Consider the following 25,358-nt stretch of genomic DNA (forward strand, 5'->3'; position numbering starts at 1 on the left):
CCTCATAAACACACATTCTCTCATTTTTTTCAACAATTCTTCTTTATTCTCTTGCTACTTTTTCGTATCTTTCATTGTTTAATTCTTTACGTTTATTCAACCAACATACATACACACATATATGGGACGGCATCTTCATGCCTATTTTAAATATGTGAAAAGTGGCAACACATAATTATGAAATTTGTTGAATTATTCTCATTCAAAGCTAACTTAGCATGCAAGACATTAGACATGTGTGTTTTTTTTTTTTTTTTTTTTACACTTCATATATCCTTTAATTGGAGTCTTTGATACTATGTTAGAAGTGAATTTTAAGTTTAACTCAACCCCACAAAATTGGCTTGTAAGGTGAGAGGTTTGCACCCCACTTATATATTATGAAATTGTCTTATCTCTACTTGATGTGAGACTTTCAACATTCAATTGAAGAACTTTACCATTATTTAAACTTTTAATGCTATTTGAACAACAAAATTCGACCATTCGTGATAAATTTGAATTTTGTTACCGAAATTTGAAATGTGAAATATTGAATCATATTATACAAATTTTGAAAAATTGAAATAAAATAAGATAATTAAGTTTTGAGAAAAAAAGAAGAAGAAGAGAGGGTTAAGAAATGATATGAAAATTAAGAGAGAAAAAAATGGTTAAGATGAAAAGGTGAAAGTTTGAAGGAAAATTCGGATTTAAAAGAGAAAAAAGTAATAAAGTTTAGAGAGGAAATAGGAATTAAGATGATAAGGAAGAGCAATAAGTGATGAAAAGTATATTTGTATTAAGAAATAGGTGACAACATAGAGTTGCTTGTTGGAAGAATAAGGTTATTGTGTGAGACATGTGTTTGTCTTTAAGGAATTTGCGTGTCTCAATCACAGACAAAATTATTATAAATAACTAACAATTAACTATAAGATTTGGACATGTGTAGAATTGTATTTATAGAAATTCTTGTGTAATAAGATGGTAACTATAGGTGGATTAAATATACATCTTCGACTATGTTTTGCCATTAAAGACCATAAATGTCTACCTTCTTTATTCTTCAAACAATAACTTCCATAAGTTCAACCTTTTTTCCGTTTGACCAACCTTTTTTAATAACTTCAATGTTTTTAACCAATTAATCTATCTTTTATGTCTTCAAAACTGTCGTAATCAAACACACAGAATTTTTATAAGGGAAATCATAAAACCAATAATATATATATTAAATATAATTTCATAACCTTTTTTTATATAAAATCAAATATAGCATAATGCAATTAATTTCATTAATACACATAAGCCTTGTATTTAGAAAGAAAGAAAAAATTCAGATTAAGTTTATTTTTTTAAAATTAAAATAATATTGTATTAATTTTTTTGTTCAGTAATGAAGTGTGAATCCATTTTTTGTGGGATTTGGTTTATTATTATTATTAATTTTTTCTTTGACTATTTTGTAAACCAATTGAATAATTTATTTTAATTGGTCGCAATTAATTCATCGATTTTCCGGTTCAACCTGATTTTGAAAAGATTTCTTTTTCCACACAACCTTTAGAGACTAATTGGTTTGACCCAATTGTAACTTTGAATTTTCTTTAACTTGGAATTTCACTTGAAGCTTTGTACCTTAGAGAAAAAGATTTTTCAAAAAACTTAACTTGGACGTTGTTATAGTCCTCAATCTTCTGTAATCTTCTTTTGGTTCGCACTTATTGGGAAATCCAATCAATTATAAAAGAAATATTTCTTTATAAAAAAATCATTAATTACATCTGAAAATTATCTTTGAAGGTAAATAAAAGAGAAACAACTATAAAATCTTAAAACATTAAATTTATGAGCGTTTTGTTTTATCAAGTGCTCAATTTTTTTTATCTAAGAATTCATTTTTTTTATTATCAAATTTTTGACTTTTCTTCTGATATTTTTTGGGGTTAAATATATTTTTTATTCTTTAACTTTTAGTGAAAATTGAAATTAGTCCTTCTTGAACCAATTTAGTCTCTCAATTACGTAGATATGCGAATTTAATTATTTTAACTAAATTTTATCAAGTTTATTTGGTGTTTCAAATACATTTCATTATAGTATTTTAGTTTGTTTACACCGTTTTATATATGTTTGCTTCAATGTTAGCTGAGAAATGCGTTTAAAACGTTAAATAAATTTAAAAAAAAAATTGGTTCAAAGGATTAAATTTACACATTTTTAAAAATAAAAGACTAAATTAATTCAAGATCCAAAAACATATTTAACTTTATTTTTTTAACTTGATTTTTATTGGAAGTTCATCAACTTAAGTATGACCAGTACATTGTTGGCTTGAGTAATGTTTGGATTTCATAATTTCCTCATTTGTCATTTGTTTTGACAAATGTTAGAGAAATTGTTTTCTAGACTAAAGTCAATTGTATTTGTTTTTCAGTTGACATTATTGATGTTATTTTATTTTTCATGTTAGACTAAAGTATTTTTGGATCAATGTTCGTCAATGTTTTATTTGTTAACATTAGCAGTATTTTTGACAGATGTCAGATATATTATATTTTTTTCAACTTATATTAATTGAGGTTATTCTTAGCTAGCTGATGACAAATGTTTTTCAACCTGTACGTATCAATTAGATTTATTTTTTCACGGGATTGTTTTTTGATCAATATCTTTAGATTTTTTTAGTCAATGACAACACCAACTAGAGTTTTTTTTTTTCTTCTTTACATTGCTTTAATTATTTTTGGTTTCGTTGTAGATTGTTATTATTTTTCGCTCATTATTAATTAAGGTTTTCTTGTACAATGTTGAGGGGACCTTTTTTTATATATATGAACTATTTTTTTTAATTGACATTTATCATAATTTTTTCTGATGTCTATAATGATTTATCAACGGCCAATTTGTTAATAGTATATTATAATTATTTTCTTTTAGTATTAATTGAGAAATGTTTTGGCCAACGTTAACTAAGATTGTTTTTTTGTCAATGCCGATTTGATAAATTTTTCAGTAAACATCAACAATCAACAACAACAAAAAAAAAAGTCTAACCAATAACTTCAATCAATATCATAATAAATAATTGTGGTTAATATCAACATAAAAAACAATCTGAGTCAACAATAATCGAAAGAAATTATGAATGTTAACTAAAAAATCGTTACGCACTTTGATTGAAAAGTAACATCAACAAAGATGGAAAGATTATCAACATTTTGAAATAATTTGTTTTTATAAATTTAAGAACTAAAGTTGTTTAAAAAAGAATACTTTTCTACATAAAATTTAAGTTTTAGTTCTTTTTCTTTAAAGTTAATAAGTATTTACATACTCAAATTGGTCGAATTTTAGGGTGAAAAAAAAAATCCTAAAATGATGCAAAAGAAAAAGGAAGAAAGTGGGTGAGGATTTTGGGAGAAGGTTAGAAAAACTGAAGATTTATCTTTGCTTTATCCCTTACAAGTTTGTACCATATTATATTTTGTTCGGAAAAGTGAGAATGTGCGAACCCCACCACAGAGTAGAAAGATTATTTTTACCTTTTGTACAGCCAAAGAAGGTGCAGCAATAGTACAAAGATTAAATTTAGCAGTAGCAGTAGTGTGGGTTTATATTTTGGAAAATAATTTTTTGACTACTAAATTTTCACAATTTTTTCATATAATTTTAGATGTTATTTTTAAAGTGGTTTTCTATTTTTCATTATTTATTCTTAATATTTAAAAATAAATCACTTAAAAGATCACATCTCTGGTAAAAAAAAAATATCAAAATTTAGTAATTAAAATATCATTATACTTATTCTCTTTTTTCTCAACCCCATGACCCCACTCTCATTTATGCCTCCCTCATCATCCAACATCCGCCACTATACTCACCAACACACTTTCTTTTTACGAAAAAATTAACAATAATCCAACCCCATAAAATTAATATGTAAAATAAAATTTATATATATTTATACATTATAAATTTGTCTAACTTCTAGTTAATGTGAGATTTTCACATGAGAAAACAACAACTTACCTTAACTCTCGATAACCTCGTGATCCACCTCAAATACATATCTAACTTTAAAAAAATACATACATATCATAGCATGCAAGCATGCACACATATCATCCATGGTATATACATGTAACCTATGTTATGTGTGTGATGAAAGATGAAAGGGAAAAAAGTGGCAATACGGAAAAAAAGGTGGGCATGGAAACAGCTTTCACTAATGCATATATGATGACAATACCAACTTGCAAAAATCCTTGTAAGTGGAAATCTCGTATGCAGGTTTCGTTAATTTAACCCTTTTAAAGTTCTGAACTTTAAACAACAGACGTTTTTGAGTACGAAATTAGTGGTCTGTTAAGTTGTGATTTGCAGCAGGATGCATCTCATACAAGATAGTTCAGGGTTGCAAATAGTAAAAATAAGACGAAACGAAAGAAAATTATATTTTGACTTCCATCTTTGAATTTTTGGCGTGATTTAGCATGAGTCATAGATTCTTTTAAAAGAAAAAACAGTAATACATTAATACATTAATCAATAATCTACCTTAAGTCATGTCAAGAAATAAAGTATGAAAGTCAAGAAATGAAATATGAATAAGGAATAAGAGGAAGAAGAGGAATAAAGGTTTAGGTTGAGATGGAAAACACAGGGAGAAAAGGGTTGGGAGAGAGGTGGCATATATCCACAGAATCTGTGTTGGAAACTAAAAATGTTGGATAGGCATGATGAAATGTTGGAAATGTGTAGGAGGCATTATAAAGAGAATTGTTTGCCAGAAGTGTATAAGTATGAAGTAATACTAGGATAGATAGATATATAGATAGAATTATAAGTATGAAAAGTGGAAGAAGATAAGGTGGTTTGAAGCACTAGGTCGGGAGGAAAAGAAGGCCAACACGACAAACATGGCCTTGGCGTTCCACTCTAAACTGCAAAAATATGAGATGGGCCCTTCTCATACAACACAAGCACTCATTGTTGTGAATCAATGAATCAATGAACAAAATGTTTGCTAAGTTTATTTATTTATTTCTTGAATGGAGAAAAACAAATGAGGTGGTGGGGAAGTGGCAATGCAGAGGCACTGTTGCAATATTTTTGTCATCTGAGAAGTAGACAGAGGCAATAATAGCTGGATTTTGTTTCTGCAGTTCCAAACAGGGCCCCTCCAATACCCTTCTCCAGTAGATACTTCTCTCCTACCAATTATTGTTATCATTCTTTTACTGTTTTCTCTCAGTAGATACCTCTCTCCATTTGTGTGTGCCCTTGTCTCTGTCTCTTTGTCTTCAACCTTTTTTTATCGTACACTTGAGACCATTAACCATGTAAAATAAAACACACTCACTCTAACCTCTTTTTCATTATACCTCTCACCCCCACCAGCCACTCTCTGCCTTCTGCACTTCTGCTTCTCTCTTTGCCACTCAAAAACTTCATTAATCGTTTATTAAATCAAATCCATCTCTCTGCTGCTTTCACCAAGGTATTTCCATTTTTATTTTTCTACTACTCTTCTCAACTGTGTTTCCAATTCTCTACTTTTCAATGTTTTAAACTTAAACCAGACAACATCAGACTTCATTTACAAACTATTAGTAGAGTAAAGGAAATGCTAAACCAATCATAGCTATGGATGGAGGAAGTGTTTAGAAGTTTATAAGCAAGCTGGTTTAAGATCATGCATCAAACATTTGAAGTTGTTCAAAACATATACATTAAAAAACTTGAATTTTATTTTTGTTGTCTTTTCGCGTCATTGTCTGTGTCTATTTGTTTCCTTGCTCATCCTTTCTTTATTTGTCGTACAGACACTATGGAAAAGAGCATTAAGTAAGAAGCATATATATTCTACGCATTTTTCATTGCCACTGTCACAACTCGTCCACCACTAATCATTCTGCCATATGTGCATCGTGCATTGAAAAACATTACAGAAACATATCATTTCGTAAATGTAATGTTTCTCGCACACAGACATGTGTCATTCAATCATATACAGTGGTCCTAATAAAAGTTAACGAGAGAGGAGAACAAATTGTTCAACACACACAACACGTTAGGGTGTGTGGGAAGAAGAAGCAGCGCAAACTTAAATAATAATAGCAATGATAATACACACACACACACACTCATGGGGCCAATTTTCTCTCTGTGCATCACACGCACATTACGGAATTGTACGACAACCATTTACGAGAATGTACAATTAGAGCTCCAGTTTTAGATACTCAACACCAACCCTAATGAATAACCATCATTATCATACACTCATTGAGCGACGTGAGGATCAAAGCTATTTTTCCTTCACGCCCCAAATACCCTTTTCTTTCAAATAATTCTTATTATTGTTATCTTTTACATGGAACAGTGAGAAACGAAAGCGATCGAGTTTAAATTCACGCTTTAGGCTTGGTTTTCATGGTCTTAGAGGTATTTCTTTTTTCCATTTTTAGACAGTCAAGAGTTTTGCCCTTTGGGGAAGGAAACAGCACGAACGTTACTCAGAAACCCCTTTTGTTTTCCTTCAATAAAAACCGACATCTGAACCCGATGCTTTTCTCTTTCTCCGAAAGGTTCTGAGAAAAACATAATAATAATAATAAAAGACTCGTTCTTTCTTTTATACACACTATATTTTTCCTCTCCTCGGGTAAACCCGTGTGTAAAGTTCATATCATGAAAATCTTATTCCACTAGAATATTAAAAAGAAAGTTACTTTACATAATAAAACCGAGTTTATAGGAGTTTAATTTCATCATTACTATCGCGACCACCTGAAAAAGAGTGGATAATGAATGTGAGAGAAACAGGGGAGAAGATAAATATTAAATTTTTTTTTGTCCTCAGTACAACTTGTACAATCCAATCTGGTGTGGATTCTGGCGAGGAATGATGAAGTGGTTAATTAAATAATGGGTGAATTAATTTACGGTGTGTATAATGAGAGGGTCTGTTTCAAGAGAGGGTGTGTGGGGAAGGTGATCATGGGTGGCAAGAGTCTCTGGAAGAGAAACATGGTTTGAGGTTGTCGGCGTGAGAGTGGTGGGTAACTTGGGAGAAGCAGAATTAGCGGTGGTAAGGTCATTGGCTCTCTGCACTTGAGCGTTCCAGTCAGTGGTGCAGAGAACGAAGATCATGAGAGAAGCGCAGGAGGCTTGAGCCGCAAGCAACCCAAGCCAGAGCCCAGGAAAACCCATTTTCACGACGAACCCGAGGAGAACAGCGACGGGCATGCCCACCAAGTAAAACGAGGCCAGGTTGATGTTGGCTCCGACGGTGGGCCGGGCGCTGCCGCGGAGGACGCCGCAGCCGGTGGTCTGGGGGCAGTTGCCGAGCTCGCAGAGGCCGACGATGGGGAGCACGGAGGCGGTGAGGTCGAGAATATCGGTGTCAGCGGTGAAGAATCTGCCCCATTGATGTCGCATGAGGGTGGTGAAAGCAATGGCGGCGAGGCCGAGCGCGACGGCACAGGCGAGCGAGACTATCATGGAAATGCGGGCCCTGGCGGGGCGGTTGGCGCCGAGCTCGTTGCCGACGCGGGTGGAGACGCCGAGGCTGAGGGAGGAGGGGAAGACGTAGACGAGGGAGGTGGTTTGGATGAGGATGCCCATGGAAGCAATGGTGGCTTTGGGGTTGAGGAGGAGGCCGCAGAGGATTATCATGAGTTCGTACCACCACCATTCGAGGCAGACGGAGACGCAGGTGGGAACCGCAAGTGCAAGTAGGGAGGACCAGCCGCGGAGGCAGTCGGAGCTGGGTGGGACCCAGGAGTCTTTGTAGACGCCGGAGAAGTAGACGAAGGAGGAGAGGAAGAGGAAGAGGTTGAGGTTGGTCCAGACCATGGCTATGGCGACGCCGGAGACTCCCATTTTGAAGTGGACGACTAGGAGGAAGTTGAGGGGGAGGTGGAGGAGGAGGGAGAGGGCGGAGCAGTAGGTCAGGGGCAATGTGATGCTTTGCGTTCGGAGGTAGATGCGGAGAGGGTGGAGGAGGGAGAGGAGGAAGAGGTCGGGGATGGAGAAGAGGATGAAGGTTTGTGCGGTGGAGGATATCTGGTGGTCCTGGCCGCACCATAAGAGTATGGACTTCATGTTGAGCCAGGTGAGGGAGATGGGGATGGAGGTGGAGAGGAGGAGGAGGACGGTTCTCTGGAGGGTCAAGCCCAGCGTTTTCCACTGTTTTGCGCCGTAGGCTTGGCCGCAAATGGGTTCCATTCCCATGGCAAGACCGGAGATGACGGAGTAGCCGGTGATGTTGGCGAAGCCGATGGACAGAGAGCCTCCGGCGAGCTCCATCTCCCCAAGGTAACCTAGGAAGAGCATTGAGATCATGGCTCTTGAATATAAGAGCAACCCCGTGAGTGCTGTTGGGCATGATATCTTCCCCAGTGCCTTCATTTCTGCTATTACCTGCACCACCAATGCACTAAAAAATTATAAAGTAGCATGGACAAAAAATACGACAAAAACACGTTAATATCACAAACTCCCATTGTTTGTTTTTCATCGTGTGATGTGACCATGAAGATGGTATCTTCCGCAACTTCATTCAAATTACATTCACAGAAAATGAGTATTAATATCTTCTCTGTGTGTCTGTCGTTACCTCGTTGGGAGTTGGCCATCTGTGAAGTTCATCCTGAAGTTGACGATGAAGCGGAGGGTGATTTTTGAGTTTGGGGTCGGGGGTTATGATGTGGGCTTTTGTGGGACACAGAAATGGGGATGATGATGATGATGATGGGGATGGTTTGGGATTACACATGATGGATGATGATATATTATGTATGTAACAGAAGAAGAAGGTAGGTGGTGTTTGGGGTTAGTGATCGTGCAGTGCGTTTGAAGTTGTGTGTGTGAGGGAAGAATAAGAGGGTTTTGTGTTTGAGGATGCGAGGGAAAGGGTGAAGGGGAATGTGTTTTTATGAATGAAAAGGTGGCCCTACAAAGGTTACGTGTCATTATACACAAATATTGCTGAACTATATACATTATATATGACTATGAAATTAATTACCAAAAGAAAAGGGTGAAAGAGAGAGAGAAGCTTGAACGGAAGAAATGCTTTGTGGAGGTCCTCGGAGGCAACCGACCTTCTCTTTGTCTACAAAAAGAAAATATAAGAATATGTGATTATAATAATAATAATAATAATAATATATTTAAAAGGAAAAAGATGAAAAACAAATTGGAAGGTCCCCTTTACCTTACCTTTGAGTGTGGAGAGGAAGCAAAAGGTGTTATCTTTTGGATGGTGAAACTGAAGAAAAAGAATGGACAGATTTATTCGCTTTAGTGGTTATTTTAGCCGTCAAATCGATCACACGCTTTGATTTGATAATGATGGCCATAGTAGTGGTTTAAATTAAACTCCCCCAGTTATTAATGGATGGATTATGTGTGGATAATCTTTTAAAACACCACGTTGGGTTTTCCATTTCCCTGTATAAGGAACACACAGAATTTTATCCTCAAACTGGAAATGCCAACCCAATTCACCAAAGAAAAATTCCCCTACTTGTCAAACAAACTTATTATTACTAATATTCCCTTTTCATTTTGGTATGGGATGTGATACTTTTAGAATGGAAAGGCCACACACGATGCTTATGCATTGGTGTTTGCACTCAACAAAATTTTTATAATTCTTTTACCTTTAAAAGGAAGGTAGAAAGAGAAGAGCAAAAAAGTGGAAAAGAAAGAGAAAAACCAGAATATAATAAAAAGAGAACAACAGTTTGTACAAATTTTAACTCACTTTCACTACAACATATTTTGTTTGGTTTTGGACAGTGGGTGGTAGTTGCTAATTTGTAGTGCTGGCAAAAAATGTTTGGCATTGCATGTTGGTTGAGGCAGAAGCCATGCATGTCTCAATCTTCTCCAGACCATGTCCTAAATTCCATTCCCAACACATCCATTGTCTATATATAGACCATCTGAACCAGCCGAAGGGCAAAACATTCCTTGACTGCTACCTTATTTAACAGATGAAGCAAGTTTTTTCTTGCATCCAATTTTGGACCCACACGGTTCTATGCCTCTTGCTGTACTCCCACTATTATCACTTGTTCAATGTTTTATCCCCTACCAAGCAGATATGTTCAAATATATATATGTAGTGGACGGGTGTCCACTAGTCCATGTAATATATATTTCTTGGCATCAAACAGTAGAGGAAAATGAAAAGTTATTATGAATTCTAAGTGAGATACATGGTTACAAATCAAAGTTCATAGGCTTGTTTTCCCTAGTTCATATTATAAAACTAGTGTGTTCCTACCTAGGATTTTATTTTAAGCTGCAAAAGGTTAAATACAGGGTATATTATATTGCACTTTTTTTTCCCACTTCCCCTTTTATAAAGGTTATCTTCATGGATATGTGTATATCTATTTACATATGCAAAATATGTGTGTGGATTATGGAGGTAGGTGTTGGTGTCATAGAGGGACCACCAGTGGTGTTAATGGGGAATGATGGTAGCTGGCCGTATGGAGAAGAGACAGATGGGAGATAGGAGACACTAGAGAGAATTACGTGCTCAAATTACAACCATTTAATCTTATATCAGAAGATGATGGAATTAAGATGAGTCTGTCTGTGAATACGAGAGCATGAAGTTATATATGAGGAAACAGAAACTTCTGTATCATCATTAGCCCAAACACAGCAGGTAAACTCTTTCTTCTTTTTTTCTTTTTTTTTTTCCCTTGCCGTCTGAGCAACTTCAGCCATCAGAATTTCATTGTATAATGATAAAAGAAAATATATTAAAAATCTGCTGTAACTCAAGGCCATCCCATGTCAGATTCCATGTGTCTGTAGCTCACCAATTTGATGTGAAATGAAAGATATGTATCATGCAAGGGAACCAATGCTTTGGAATTAATTTATAAAGCAACAGTGAAAGTTCTGACAATGGACAATCTGAAAAAACCAGTCTCATCCAAACAATGAATAAATATGAATGGGAGGAAACCTATCTCGAATTTGGCACACTAAATGGATTGGCAAGGTGAAGCTGCGTAAGCTCTAGATATCTCTCCAACAGCAAAAGATTATATTAAATGAATTGAAGCAGCCACGAGTTCAGGATCACGTCATCATGGCGTACCAACTTACTGTTATCGATAAAAAAAAAGATATCAGAAAACAAGTTGCCATATTGGAGATCAGCCACCACTTCTTTTAACTTAATGAAAGGGAAAAGAATGATAAGTGTTTTCACTTTGAGATTATTACTCTACCAGTTCAAGTACATTGGTTTAATGAAGAGATACATATAACTATTGAATTCCGTCGCTACGCGACATAAATGATCATTTATGGAGACATACACTTGCATGTTCATATGGATGAAATCCAGAAAGCATACCTGCTAGAACTCTGATGAACAGTAGAATACGCATGGCATACAATCTAGTATGGAAATGTGTGCCCAATAATTACCAGCAACTAAAAGAAATTAATAATCATGGTTTTGTTATATAAAATGAGCATAATAAACTGAAAATATGTAATGATTCATTCATCCAACCCTCTCGGCAACAGTAAACACTTGTTTCCTGTAAATTATAATAACCTGCAAAATTCAATCCAATCTTTACAGAAAGTTTTGCTGGCTGGTTAGACGGATAAATTCCAGCAGCGCAGCTGGCACGTGGTTGGAAGATCTATTCACTAATAGTTAGGACAATGATGACATAAAGGTTGATATTTTAAATGCTCTTTGAGTCTTAGGAACAGACAAATGTACGAAGAATTGAAAGCAAATCAGACTTTCATGAATAGTGAAGTGTATTAAAAACAAGAATTTATTCCATGTTCAAAAGAAGTAAGATAAATTAAATGTACACATTAAATGAATGACCATTATAAATCAAACCCAAAAGAAAAATGGGTCATTAAAACCGTGTCTTAATCAAGGTTTCCATCAGCACAATTATCATATTCAGTGTTGGCCAATAAGCACATTCATCTAATACAAACAAATTACACAAAAGTCTTAAAATTCCAATACATCATGCTTGAAGCATCACGCACAATCCTAAAAATAAAAGAATTTTTCACATGGAATAATTCTCAAACAGCAGCAACTCATCTTGGTTGTAAAGATGTCGCCCACGAGTAATCTTAGAACCTACAGAAGATGCCCCAACTACTTCCCACCGCATTAGCCTTTAAAAGCAACATCTACACAGGTGGTGCTGATTTACAATGAAGAAATTCTCCACTGATTGCAGATAATCTTCTAATCAGTATTTGATGGCAGCTTTCATGATTATATGAGTTGCCAGAGGATGTTTGGAAAAGTAGTGCTATAAGAATTTCTTCTTTTACATTGTTCCTTATACATCAAGAAAAATCACCCTTTCTTACGGCCAGTAGAGGGTCCCTCGTGGTTAACAAAGCAGAACATTCTCACTGTTTAAAACAGACCACTCACTCATCAGGATGACAAAAGAGAGACAGAGAGAGAGTCAAAAGCTTCCAAAACATCAGAAAATAATAGCAGTAGAACTTAGTTCATTGCCCATAAATAATGATCAATAAAATAAAAACACATCCATGTAATCAATTATTCGTATTACAAAAAGATTGGGCCGGAGATATTTCAATGAATAGAAGGCTCGATAAAAAGACTACAATCAAACACATAACTATTTACAAATTATTGCTACCTGTCCATTTTCCTCATCCCTCTTTCAAAAGAAATCCGTGTCAAATGTAGAAAGAACATGATACCTCATGCTTGGCTTGTAGACTTTTGACCGCCAGATCGGGGAATAGCCAAGATACCTATGAATCCACTGAGAAGGGCTGCAACAGCTGCCACAGCAAAGGCCGGAGAGTTTCCTCCACCAAATAGCTGATCCCACGGTCCACTTCCCAGGGACACCACCATCTAATTCAAACATTCATATACATAAACTTAGAGCTCAAATAAGATCCTTCACCACAAAGTTTTCTTTTGCAAGAGATAAATCTCCGTAAACTTACAACTGTAAAATAATTCCATAAATTTTCTTATTTGAAAATAATTCTATAATCTAGGTCTACTGGCATGTTTGAAATCTGTCAATCAGTTACTTGAAATGTGTATCTGGGAAGAGGCAAAAGTACAAAGCAAATTTTCATTAAACCTGCATGATTGTACAAATTAGCAGTGCGACTCTGGGTAAATCTAATTGCCTGTCTCAAGCAATACGTAATTTCAGAACATGATGGATCAAGGAAAAGTGAATTAATTGAGATGAGTATTTCAAGTACTTTCTTCAGCAGCCTGAATTAGTTTTACAGAGGCAATAATTCGGGCTCATAATGAATGAAAAAAATCAAAGTGGAGCCTGAAGAAATGACAAAGACCATAATGTAAGTCACGGTATAGTGCATTTAATTGATGCATATATCCTATAGTGTAGGCAATTTGAAATCCCAGCGAATGTTGTGTCCTTCAATCCAAATTCCCTTGAACTAATTTTAAAGGCTTTGGCAGGAGTAAGCAAAAGCTTTATTAAGCTCTGCTAAATTTTCCTGTTCACAAATCTACCTCTCTTTAACAAAATGCTCATAATCTCAATCGTTACTCGAGAATGTTTTGGTGTGAAACAAATATCCAAGGACAAACCTTGAGTGCTCAGGTCATGATTTATTAAATGAAATCTTCTCCAGAGATTTGCCAAGGAATTGGAGATCATTACTATTTTTTTTTTATACAGATGGTTTATTTTTGTGCCTATTTCAAATATATTTCTTGTTGTACTCTTGTAATAATGGACAGCTTTTAATTGTCTTACACTGTGCAGATGAAAGGTGGGAATAAGTTGACCAAATTAAAAGTTAAAACATAAGCATGGAAACCTTTAAAAAGGACCCATGTATCAGACATATCTTGACACTTGTTTCAGGAATGTCTCAACTCTCTAAACTTTTCTCAGTTCCCATGCCAAAAATTGTTATTCTTAGTCAAAAGACATCTCAATTGATGGCCCCAGCACGAAAATTACTGCCCTCGTAGTTTTACTCAGCAAAATACCTTGGGAGAGAACTATAAATCAGTATAATTACGGAAGTTCACCGTACGGGATCAGACTATAATTGCACTGCCTGTTGCTATTAATGGTATCCGAATACATGAATCAACGTCAATTAATTGATTATTCATTTATAAATCTCATTTTATCAAGTGATGAGAAATTGTGACGGTACTCTGATTCAGGACCACTTGTGAGATTTAACTCATATATTTTTATAGACTATTAGATATTGTAGATATTTTAATTATGGTAATTAAGCAATTCTAGGATTTATACAGTTATAGTAATTAGGCAATTTTCTTAATCATGTGTCTTGCTTTCTCTCTTATCAACATGGTATTTAAAGGTTAACAAGAAACAACCCTACCTTGTGCCATCTCGGTGGATCCACTATCTATCGGCGCCATTTTTTTGGAGTTAATGATACCACCATTGACTAGTAATATAGTCACAATGTATATAAGTAGGGAGTAACTCGCATGGGCCTCACCTCATGAACTAGTTTTTAAAGTTGGTTAAGCCAAAACTTAGATTCTAGGATAATATCAAAGTTTATCCTACATTAATTCCTAGGTTATCTACCTTATCATCTACCTATCAAGCTCAATAGTGCAGGATATAATCGATATATTGGAAAAAGTCTCAATTTTCACATTTTCAATAGATAGCTATTACCAATAACTTATAAAGATTTAGGAAACTCCCACCTTATAAGTTGGTCTCATGGAGATGAGTTTCGTATTTCTTCATTTAAATATTGTTGAAATATGGGTGTAAATATTGCACATTTACTGTGCAATAAGTATAGATTGATTGAATAATAACTACAGATTTGTTTGTAAGAAATCCCTAAAATTAAAGGATTTGAATTAGGAGTTTATTTGGTACATTTGCCCGATTTAAATTGTCTTTATTTCAGGAGATTTATTTCCTTTGTTTGAGGAGGTTTATTTCCTTTTCTTAATCATTTTTCGTTAAACACCCACGTATTATTTCTATCTCATATCAAGAAAAGTAATTCCACAATCATTGGTTACTTTCTACACAATTTTTCACATGGTATCATAGCTCTAGGTTTTTCCCTGGTGTCCAGGTCTCTATTTTACCACTTACGACCTTCCTCGCCATTTTATCTTCAGGAGTGTGCAACCTTAATAGCTACAGTTTCATCATAATAGCCTTCATTGCAATTTTCTCTTTATAAAATCACTCATTAGACAGTAGGTTGTTGATTCAGATTTCCATGATGTCTGATCCAAAATCAACAGAAAAAGATTTCAGTTTTTCATAAAAAGACTGGTGAACTCCAAGACTTTAGAGCTTCACACAGATTAATGGGAAAACTTTCTCAGATGGTCCCATCTTGTTCTAACCTATCTCAAGGGAAAGGGGTGTCTTTCTCACATACTTGAAAAGGCCAAGGAAGTGACACTTGTATGTTTCTTACTACAGCAAAGGATATATCAGCTTTCCTCAATCGCACGTATTATAAGGCACAGAGGGATAAAGTGTTTGAGATAAAAGAAAAAGTCGTTGCTGTTGTTAAACGAAGAAACAAAGGGAGGATTCAATACTGGGGAGATAAAAGAACTGAACAGAAGGGAAAAGTAATTTCATAATTCTCGGTTACTGCCTACAATTTTTTCATAAACATTAATGTATTTAGTGTATATAGCTTTTCCTCTTTCCTATAAGAAAAAACTTAAATTCATCCCAACTCAAGGCGGGGTATGCTTCTTGCCTCAACCATATGTCACAAGAAGGATTATTTTGTGTTTAGGCTCGTGACTCAATCCTATGTGGATCAAAACATCGTGTCTCTTCAGTTTCCCGAGTTGTGCTGTCACACTCTTTCCAACTGTTATCAATGTTTCCCACTGCGCTTTACCTTGTTCGGTGCTTTCTTGGCCCATTATAGGGGCTCTAACTTTCTTTTTTCTTGCTATTACAGGTTGTTTCCATATTTTAGGTCGTCACCCATGGTGTCTTCTACCACTACGAACTCCCAAGGTTTATCCTCGTATTTTCTCCAAATGTATCCCTTCCCAGTCACTTTTTTGACAAGCTGGATGGGACCAACTATGACACTTGAACTTCTGACATCAAGCTTTAGCTAAAGGGTGATGACAACGTTGACCACCTAACTATGGAAATTGATTCTATCCTGGAGACTGATAATCCTTGTTGGAAAACAAGATTGATCTGTAGTTACGTAGCATTCTAAAATTCACCATTTCACCCTTTTTGAAGTTGATTTTTTGTGCTCGTGTGATTAGTGAATGAGTTTGGAAATAAATACAAATTCTTCGCACCAATAATTTTCAGTGCCTTTATGGTGTTTTCCAATTCTTCGTATGTATCATTTACATTTGCCACCATTAAGGTCTTATGGCTGCATTTTTTTATGAAAAGGACAGAATGATGTTGCTTATGGCTGCATATTAGAGAAAAGTTTGCGGTCTTTGGGACTTCAATAGATCTTGGTAGACACCATCACTTCTTGGGGATAGATGTAGCACAATTCAAAGATTAGTATTACCATTTTTCAAAGGACAGATGTGATTAATATTTGGGAGGAAACAACTAATTCTGCCGCAGGTTGTGAATAAATTTCTTAACTGTCCTTGTGAAGGACATGGGAATTCTCTCATTTGTATATTGAAATGTATCAAAGGAGCTCCAAGTAGGAATGGTAATAGGACAAGACAAAAACGACTAATAATCCTCATTACCCACACCGTTGGATGAAAATTCTTCATGTACCCAACCCATACCCACACGAGCGTTACGCGAGTAACCACAATTGTTAATGAATATTTGTAAGTATTCATGTATATTTTTTAAAATACAAATTTTTAAACAACAATAAAAGAATTGAAACATGTTTACATTAAAAATAACTGATTTGGCAAATACGTTAAATTGAAACATACATTAAATTAGACCAACCTTTTAGATATAATTAAGAGTATCTAAGTAATTTCAAATGACAGGAATATCTGCAGGCAAGAATACCTTACTATCCATTGAGTTGTGGGATATTTGGATGAGGATTCAATAGGTTCTCTAACTAAAAAGATATCTACTTTCCAAAACTGCATTCTTATTGGAAATAACTTAATTTCCTACAAAAGAAACAAAATGTTGTCCCCAGCCAATGCAATAGGAGGGTATTCAATCATGGATTCAACCTCTTGTGAACTATTTTGTTCAAGCAGTCGCTAAGAGAGTTAAACTTCCTTGCATATTGCTTCAAAGTTGGTGTTTTTGTCAACTCTAACAATCATTTGGCAAATTTCTTCACCGAGTCCGTGAGAGGTCCTACAATTGATTATATTTGTAATAAGTTTGGAGCATTTGATTAACTAGAAACTATACGTCCTTGATTCAGCCTCTTAATCATAAACTAGACTACGTTTTTTCACTCAAACACTAGGGGCCTTGGATCATTTTCTGAAGTACACCCACAGCCCAATGGCACTCTTGACACAAACATAATATATAAAGGATCTGCTAGCCAAGACAAATATGCTAGAACAGATTCCAATTTTTCTCCTATGATTTCTGGTTCTAAACTCTCAAAATAGATGCTGATTGGGCTACTTCTCCTGATAACAGAAGATCAATTTATGGTGCGGCATTCTTGGTTGTCAAGAAAACTAACTGGTTTAGCTCGGTCAAGCACAAAAGTTATACACAAGCCTTGCTTCTGCTACTACTGCTCTATTATGGATTCAAACTCAACTCACTTAGCAAGCTATCCCTTGTCGTACTCTGATTATTTAATGTGATCACTCAGTGCTGTAAATTTATCTCACAATCATGTTTTACATCCAAAGACTAAACACATGGAACAGTTGTTATTAGTTAGAACTAAACAGCTGACAGCTGTAGTTTGGTACAAATGAATAACTGTAATGTAGTGCTCCTCTGTCCTTATAACCATGTGTTCTGCAACAGAGGTTCACTGACCTTTATAATAATACTCTATAATGGTAAACTGATTTACAAATTCAACCACATCTCTTTAATTTCTCTTTGTTGATCATCTGTTGGATTTCTTTTTTATTGAAGATCTCACATTGACCAAAGATATAGCCAAATTATAAGATACATATGAATGAAAATTTCATCTTAGAAACTAATTTTGTGAAGTTGAGTTAGACTTTTAAGTCCAAAGACTCTTCTTCACAAAATCTCCTGGGAATGCCAAACAAGCAATTGCAAAAAACTTCCTTTGGTTCTCAACCTCCCACCTCACCCCATCCAACAAAAGAAATAAAAAATAGGGATAATTCAAAAAGTAATACCTGCGGGAGCACTATTGCAAGATTTAGGACCCCCATTGACAATCCTGGAAATACTAACAGTTAATATAAGTAGCCATAAAATACAATAATATACTCAAGAAAGAATAAGGTATCAACCCTGCTCACCTTGGCCAAGCCCCAATGACTGAGTATGTGTGGAAATTAAGGCATATGGAACGCTGTAAGTGATCTGAAATAATTGATCCATGAAGCCAGATTAACTTACACAGATCAAATAATATATTGGCAAAATCATGCACAATTAATGGGGATATTTCCAAATTTTAAATTTTGACGTGTCTTGATTCTCGAGATAGAAAAAGCCAGTTTGTGGTAAGACTGCAGCCAAGATTGAGCCAAGAGACTCAAGGAGCCATAATAGTACTGTTTATGTTAAGGTACATAGGAGAACGGAAGTCAATTTGAGCTAAGGAGATCATGCAGACAAAATCAAATCAATTAAGATACTTCATATGATGAGTAACTGAAACCGTGCAAAAAGACAGAATTTGAGTTTTTGTTTTAAGGAACATGGGAGACAGAAAGGGTGCCTTCAATACTGACAGAAAAAAGAACAAACAAAATGCTTTTAGCAGGAAATAGAGCAACTTACTGCAAGTGGAAACCCAAGAACGGTAAAGATTGTCAATGCAGCTATCACAATGCCAGTTGGTGGTAGTTCTTTGCCTATATAGCCAATTCTATTTGCCAGATAGGTTACAATAAGCATTGCAACAAAGCAGACAGCCATCAAGATATTTGAGATTCCCCACACAAACCCAGCCCCCCGGTTCCTGCATAACCTCTCCATGAGTACAGATGTTATTCCAAGAACAACTGAATTAAGCAGTAAGCCCATTGCCCCCATTCTAACTCCAATATCATAATTAGGGCCTTCATTTGGTTCACCACCATAAATCTCTCGGCCCATCCAATCAGTATCAAAAAGGAGAAATGGAAACCATCCAATCCAAGTTAAGGCAGTAGCAGATAGTATTGTCCATACTGGGGTTGAAAAATATCTGACTGTCCCGAATAACTCCCACAGAAAAGCTTCTCCAGCAACACCCGATTCCCCTGCTGCTGCTTCAACAGGTTGTGCCCTACTAGAACTCAGAGGCACTTCATGAGCTGCCATGATGCTTATATAAGTGGTGACAGCGATGAAACCAACATCAAGATAGAAAGCAGACTTGAGATTTGCACAACTAATATTGCATGCAGGGGTCATGGTGAAAGGAAAGACCCTGTACCAACCACTGTATGACCCAGCTGCATATCCAAGAATATTACCAATAGCCATAAACAGGGAGAAATAAGCATTTGCAACACGAGTCCTTCGGTGATCCTTACCTAACATTTCAAAGATACATAAACAAAATATAGAGGCAGTCAATGTATTGTTTTCTTTTTATAGCTGATATTTTAAATAAATTACAATTTAGATAAGATATTTCTTGCTGTATCTTTTCCGTTCTTTTTTGAGGTCGGGTTGAAGGGGTTTTATTCAGACATTTAAGGCCACATTTGCAAAACCATTCAGGCAAGATGTGATCAAAATAAAAAGATAAAAACCATGTCCTTTTAATTAAGTGAGAGCTCTATTCAGAAGTACATACCAAGCAGACAATCATCCGTGTAGAAATAAACATTAGCAATTTGGTAGAGAATTTATTATTTTCTACCATTCTAATTATCTTCTGTGTCTATTGGGATCATTTTATCCAGTTTTTGAGGAGAGAGGGTAAGGTGACTTTTATCCTTTTCTTTCCTACTGTTACCGAATATGAGATAGAATATTTGTGTTACAATATTTGTGATACCGAATGTGGTACAATATTTGTGTTTCCATGTATTCACCATTGTCAGATGCTGATAATTTGATTTCAAGTTTTAAGTGATATAGTAGTTTTTCTTCAGCGGGAATACTTTAAGAACAGAGACAGAAAACGAATAGAACCTTCCCAGAAGATGTGCACAATATTTACAAAAGATAATTTTATGATATAATATACACATCAACCTTTTACTTCTTACACGATACATCACGTAGATTTAGAAGCGAGGAACCAAATAAATGATAGAGTTATGGAGTATGAGAATGCATGTATGTATCAGATATTTGAATATTAGCAAGAGATTCTTTCTTTGTATTAAAATTTAGCAAATATAGATTTCAGAAAGGATGCAGGTCCCCCCAGCAAAGGACATCCCCGTACAGTACCATATGAAATTGTCTCACGCAAAAATAACTAAATGTTTATCTACATTAAGATGCCCAACATTGTTGAATATAATTCCAAATACTCCTCATAAGACACAGGCAATCCTCTCCCCCTGAGCTAGGTTTTAGTGCTGAGTTAGGACAATTTACAATATAAGATCAATGCCAATGCATCCGCTATGAACCATCCCATCAAAGTTCTCATACCATGCTTTTAAAATATAGAAATGTTTTTTATTTCAGCAGCTCTAATTTCTATTTTCACCTTCCTTTTTCCATTGGCCTTCTTCTCCACCATCAAACACTTCTAGCAACATTTTCCTGTGACCTTTTTACTGCTGGTGACTCCCAACAGATTTCCAACAGTATTCCAATGACCTCCAAAAGGCTTATCACCTTTGATGACTTTCTAATGAACTCTCCATCAAATCATCAGCTATGTCAGTTTCTACCTACTATTAGGGTGTTCAGTGGCAATAGCAGCCATGCTTAATTCATTTACTTAAGAAATAGTAGACCTTTGTATTGAGGAAATGCATCTTCGTACATCTTGGACGTTACACCCATTTAATCTTCACCAAGGAAATAGATTCCACTCACTCAGTGTATTAAGAATCTATTCAACTAAATATAACGAAGCCCTTTTCATTTAGATATTCTCTCTAAAATATTATTTTCTCCAATAACTCTCCATCTTAAATCTTCCAACTCTAAAATAAACATCTCAGTAGACCCTATTTAGTCTTGATGTTATGTTGGGTGCAATCACTCTTGCAAACTTCACGCTCCAGTATCTCCTCTATCCTACAAATGGACGACTGTGTTAAGATGTCACACATTCGTTAGGAATATGATCAAAATACTCTTTATAAGACATAAAACAATGTTACCCTTTCAGCCATTCCCTTATACCATCTCCTTTCGCTTCCCCAAATCCCACAAACTGTGAGAGGAAAAAAAAAACTACTCAAACTGCCCTTGGCTTCTAAAATTCTGGATGGCTCCTAAATTGAAGAGATTGAAAAAATCTCTACATTTGTTCCTAAGATTTTCCTTGAAATGATAAACTTCAAAGGAGAAATCTGAAAGAAAGAAGAGTCTACGATAGAGAAAGGAATGGATGTCCAAGACGATAGTGGAAAAGCCAAATTTGAAAGGACTCAAAAGTAGTAGTACAAGACTGGAGACAAGAAGTACCTGTTTGTATACTAATACTATCCTTAGTTTCCAAGTTGTTAAAGCAATACAACTTTCACTATTCCTTAACCATTCCAATCATCATCCCCGTTGCAAGATCCTGAAAAACACATTGAGTGGGAAAGGTTATAGAACAATTTAGGTTATCATTAAGTTTTTAAACAGAAATAAGTTTATTACAAAGTTTTGGAATATAAAGGACATCTTTAAGACTGAGGAAGGGCAAAAGAGAAATATTGCCACGTCAAGCTACTAGAATACATGTCCCACCGGCAAGAGTAATGTGGTCACTAGAAACATATGATGTTAAAAGAGATGAATGAAGGATCATATGTTTGTCGCACCAGAGTCCTTACATGTAGTTTTAGAAACATTGAAAGAAGAATTGAAATTCTCACATGTCATGATTAGTGAGCAAGTACTAGAAGGTGACTTACTAATAGACTTCATGAGATATTTTAGACGTTCAATTTCAGCATTTAGTGCAGGCATTCCTTCTTCAATTGAAGAGGGTGAAGGAGTCTTGCAAGGATTTTCAAAATCTTAAGTTGTCATACTAAAAAAATGGGTTAAATATGTTTGTAGTCCCAAAACTTGAACGCGAAATTGGAATTTGTCATTATTTCAAACCTTGATACATTTTGGTACCCAAACTTTAAAGATGAATGGATATAATTCTCTTGTCCCAATGACGTTAATATTTTTTTTACGTATTGTTGGAATAATTATTAAGTCTACTTATGTTAGTGTAGCCAGTAGGCCTAAACTATGGAGTTGTATGTTGGGTTATCTCTAATTATTGTTCCTAGTTTTGTAGCTAGCAGTCTAGGATAGTCCCTTGACCTTCCATCTCCCTATTGTATTAACTCTTAATCAATATAAATAGAAAAACAATAGAAGGGTCCTTCAAGCCCTCTAGAAATATATTTCTCTGTGTTTAATCTTAAGTTGTTAACCAGCGTTTTAGATTGGCATTGGAGCTAGAACGTGCAAAATTTGTAAACACAAACGCCAACCTGAAATGTCGTTCGACACGTAAAAAAAAATTTAATGCAATTGGGTTAGGAGGACTATATTTATTCATTCTGGGGACCAAACTATATCAAAGTTTTGGACAAGGACAAATTCCATTTTCACGTCAAAATTTAGGAACTTAAAACATATTTAACCCAAAATAAATAGTAGGGATTCCTTAACTCCCCTCCTAGATAATAAGGAATAATTAAAGGAAATGGGTGCACTTTAAGCAACCCTAAAACGAACAATAATTAAGACGGTTAAGAAGAAATGCAGAAGCTGAACCCCCAAGTTCAGGAGCTCCGACACCAACTTGAAAGGAGAAATCTCAAAAAAAGAAATTTATTCAATTGATTAATTTGAAATAATACATCATCTTCTATAGTAATAACTACAAAGATCTCTAAAATCTTCCATCAGCTTCTAGTAATAAACTCTTAAGATCCTACTAACAACAAATAACATGCACTAAACATCATATGTAGGCTTGTATAGTCATTTCGCATAGTAAGATTTGCCGTTCATCCCAAAGTGTCCTATAAGTCATACATACTCTTAATAACCTTTACAAGAAGACATAATTACAATTCATTAACCTAAGAATCAATTTTAGACATAAAATTTAGAGATGGCAATGCGGGGACGGGTTGAGTAATTAAACCCATCAGTTCACTTAGTCCCACCCGACATAACCAGCAATGCAGCAGATACTAGCCCGATTGGCCTGTGTTGGTCAGGGTGACATCGCCCTTTAGCCTATGTATCCCTAGTCTAGAGTCAGCACTGGAATTATAGGCCAATTCCTTAAGCGGCCAATACCCAATGTATAGTCCCATTACCAAACTCCATGTCTTTGCCAATGGAATCTTTCGTTCAATTTTAATTCAAAAAATTCAATGTACTAATATTATAAATTATAATAGCTTCCTCTAACATAAATCTTCAAATTATCCAGTTATTTAAATATCTTCAGAATCAAAGGGTCTTGAAAAAAGAAAAAGATAGCACAAGGATTTCAACCAAAATGGCCTCTGAAGAAAGTGAACATTAAAGAACCAAAATCACGAGTACATGCAATGCAGCATAATATCAAGGATTTCAGTTCCCTGCTAAGAAAATCGTATTACTTTCCTGATTAAACATGGAAAGCACGTTGTAGCTATACATCAGAAATAACCCATGCTAACAATTCGAATACCATGAGAAAAAGCCACTCTAACCCTAGGGAGACTTTTCTAGCCAAAACAATAATAAGTGACTTATGGTTTCCTTGACAGAAACCAATGTAAGACAGTTGGGGCAATTTTGTCTCTAACTATCAATTTGGACAGAAGCAAAACCTTGAATAGCCCTGCACAAGTTACACGGCCTGAGTTTGTGTAAAATAAAAATTACGGAGCTGCAGTTCTGTACCAAACGCACATAAATTTTCCAAATTGAACATCAACTTTTCATCTATTACTTTGTCACACGATTTAATATGTCGAAAATTGGGAGATCAACATTACCTAATAGTTAGTTCATCAATTTAGTAGTTTTTAAAGTACTTCCTTGGCAGGTTAGAGTAATTGTAACCAATCTAAACAGCAAACATGTTGGAGCCAAACTGAATATATGATGATAGCGCGCCTTTAAGGAAAAATCATGAAAAAATAAAAGTACAGTGCGAGAATAAAAAACGAACGTGTAATTAATATTTAAGGAGGAAAGTGCAAATTTAGGGCTTTGATTTGGTCCTCAACGATTGGAAATTCAGAGGGAAGAAAGATATACCAGTGAGATCACCAAGCAAAGCTCTGCAGGGCCCCTGAGTGACGTTGTTAGCCACGTCCAAAATCCAAAACCCGAAAACGAAAACGCCCACAGCCCAGGGGCGATGATGGGGCGTGTCGCCGAACCACCACCCGATGTCCGCGGAGTGACCGATGACCAGAACAGCAGCGATGATCGCCAATGCTCCGCCCAAGATAAACGGTCTCCGGCGGCCGAACCGGCTGGTGCAGCGGTCGCTCAAGTGGCCCACGAGGGGCTGGACCAGCAGCCCAGAGAGCGGCCCACAGAGCCATATGATGCTGGCCCACACGTGCGGGATCCCCAACTGCTGCACGTACGGCGTCAGAAGCGAGAGCTGCAATGCCCACCCAAACTGAATGCCTCCGGCAACCGACGCTACCCGAAGCAACAGCCTCAACGGAACCCTAGCCGGGACCACCGGTCGATCCTTGGACCGGCGTTGTTGCCGGGGACGGCCCTGCTGAGTTTCTTGATTCGCCATTGTGTCCGAATTCCAAATTCCGTGACCCTTCTGTCCCCATCTCTAGCTTGTTCGCAATCTCCGTGTGACCGTTTCCTCAGGGCATAGCGCAAGACCAGGAAGACAGAGAGAAAGAGAGAAGAGTGGCGCTTCCGCTGGAGACGGCGCATTGTAGCACACTTCATTCCGTTGAAACACTGCGCTTCCCACAGACAATGTATGACTGTGTCAATGGCAATGTTTATTGCAAACATACCCTCACCTCACCACCTATTTACGGATCCGTCCTCCCCTAAGCCTTAATCTGGACAGCA

General features: G+C 35.9%; 2 protein-coding genes across 4 annotated transcripts; both read right to left on the reverse strand.

The window, feature by feature from the left end:
* Positions 1–6,643: 6,643 nt before the first annotated feature.
* Positions 6,644–8,891, reverse strand: LOC114162903 (protein DETOXIFICATION 48-like). The gene is made up of 2 exons (XM_028046899.1): positions 8,609–8,891; positions 6,644–8,412 (listed from the first exon to the last, which is right to left on the reverse strand). The coding sequence occupies exons 1-2, from the start codon at positions 8,765–8,767 to the stop codon at positions 6,925–6,927; spliced, it is 1,647 nt and encodes a 548-aa protein (XP_027902700.1). The 5' UTR covers positions 8,768–8,891; the 3' UTR covers positions 6,644–6,924.
* Positions 8,892–11,840: 2,949 nt separating this feature from the next.
* Positions 11,841–25,358, reverse strand: LOC114164262 (sucrose transport protein SUC4-like). 3 transcript variants are annotated; one of them, XM_028048865.1, is made up of 6 exons: positions 24,564–25,358; positions 18,966–19,705; positions 18,479–18,542; positions 18,353–18,396; positions 12,751–12,910; positions 11,841–12,429 (listed from the first exon to the last, which is right to left on the reverse strand). In XM_028048865.1, the coding sequence occupies exons 1-5, from the start codon at positions 25,063–25,065 to the stop codon at positions 12,752–12,754; spliced, it is 1,509 nt and encodes a 502-aa protein (XP_027904666.1). In that variant the 5' UTR covers positions 25,066–25,358; the 3' UTR covers positions 11,841–12,429; position 12,751. The 3 variants fall into 3 exon arrangements, 2 of the variants coding, with proteins under 2 accessions (XP_027904666.1, XP_027904665.1); XR_003599516.1 differs by having other exon boundaries at positions 11,878–12,429; positions 12,687–12,910; XM_028048864.1 differs by having other exon boundaries at positions 11,878–12,910.

The sequence above is a fragment of the Vigna unguiculata genome, chromosome 9 (genome assembly GCF_004118075.2).
Source record: "Vigna unguiculata cultivar IT97K-499-35 chromosome 9, ASM411807v1, whole genome shotgun sequence".
NCBI lineage: Eukaryota > Viridiplantae > Streptophyta > Magnoliopsida > Fabales > Fabaceae > Vigna > Vigna unguiculata.

What these genes read in the sequence shown, in the direction of transcription:
- LOC114162903 (XM_028046899.1), bottom strand. Translation starts at nt 8,767, where the DNA reads ATGTGTAATCCCAAACCATCCCCATCATCATCATCATCATCCCCATTT. An exon ending in GATGGCCAACTCCCAACGAG is followed by an intron (nt 8,413 to 8,608) that starts GTAACGACAGAC and finishes TTGGTGGTGCAG; the next exon opens with GTAATAGCAGAAATGAAGGC.
- LOC114164262 (XM_028048865.1), bottom strand. Translation starts at nt 25,065, where the DNA reads ATGGCGAATCAAGAAACTCAGCAGGGCCGTCCCCGGCAACAACGCCGG. An exon ending in TTCTTGGGTTTCCACTTGCA is followed by an intron (nt 18,543 to 18,965) that starts GTAAGTTGCTCT and finishes CAATTATTTCAG; the next exon opens with ATCACTTACAGCGTTCCATA. An exon ending in TTGCAATAGTGCTCCCGCAG is followed by an intron (nt 12,911 to 18,352) that starts GTATTACTTTTT and finishes TGTTTGAATTAG; the next exon opens with ATGGTGGTGTCCCTGGGAAG.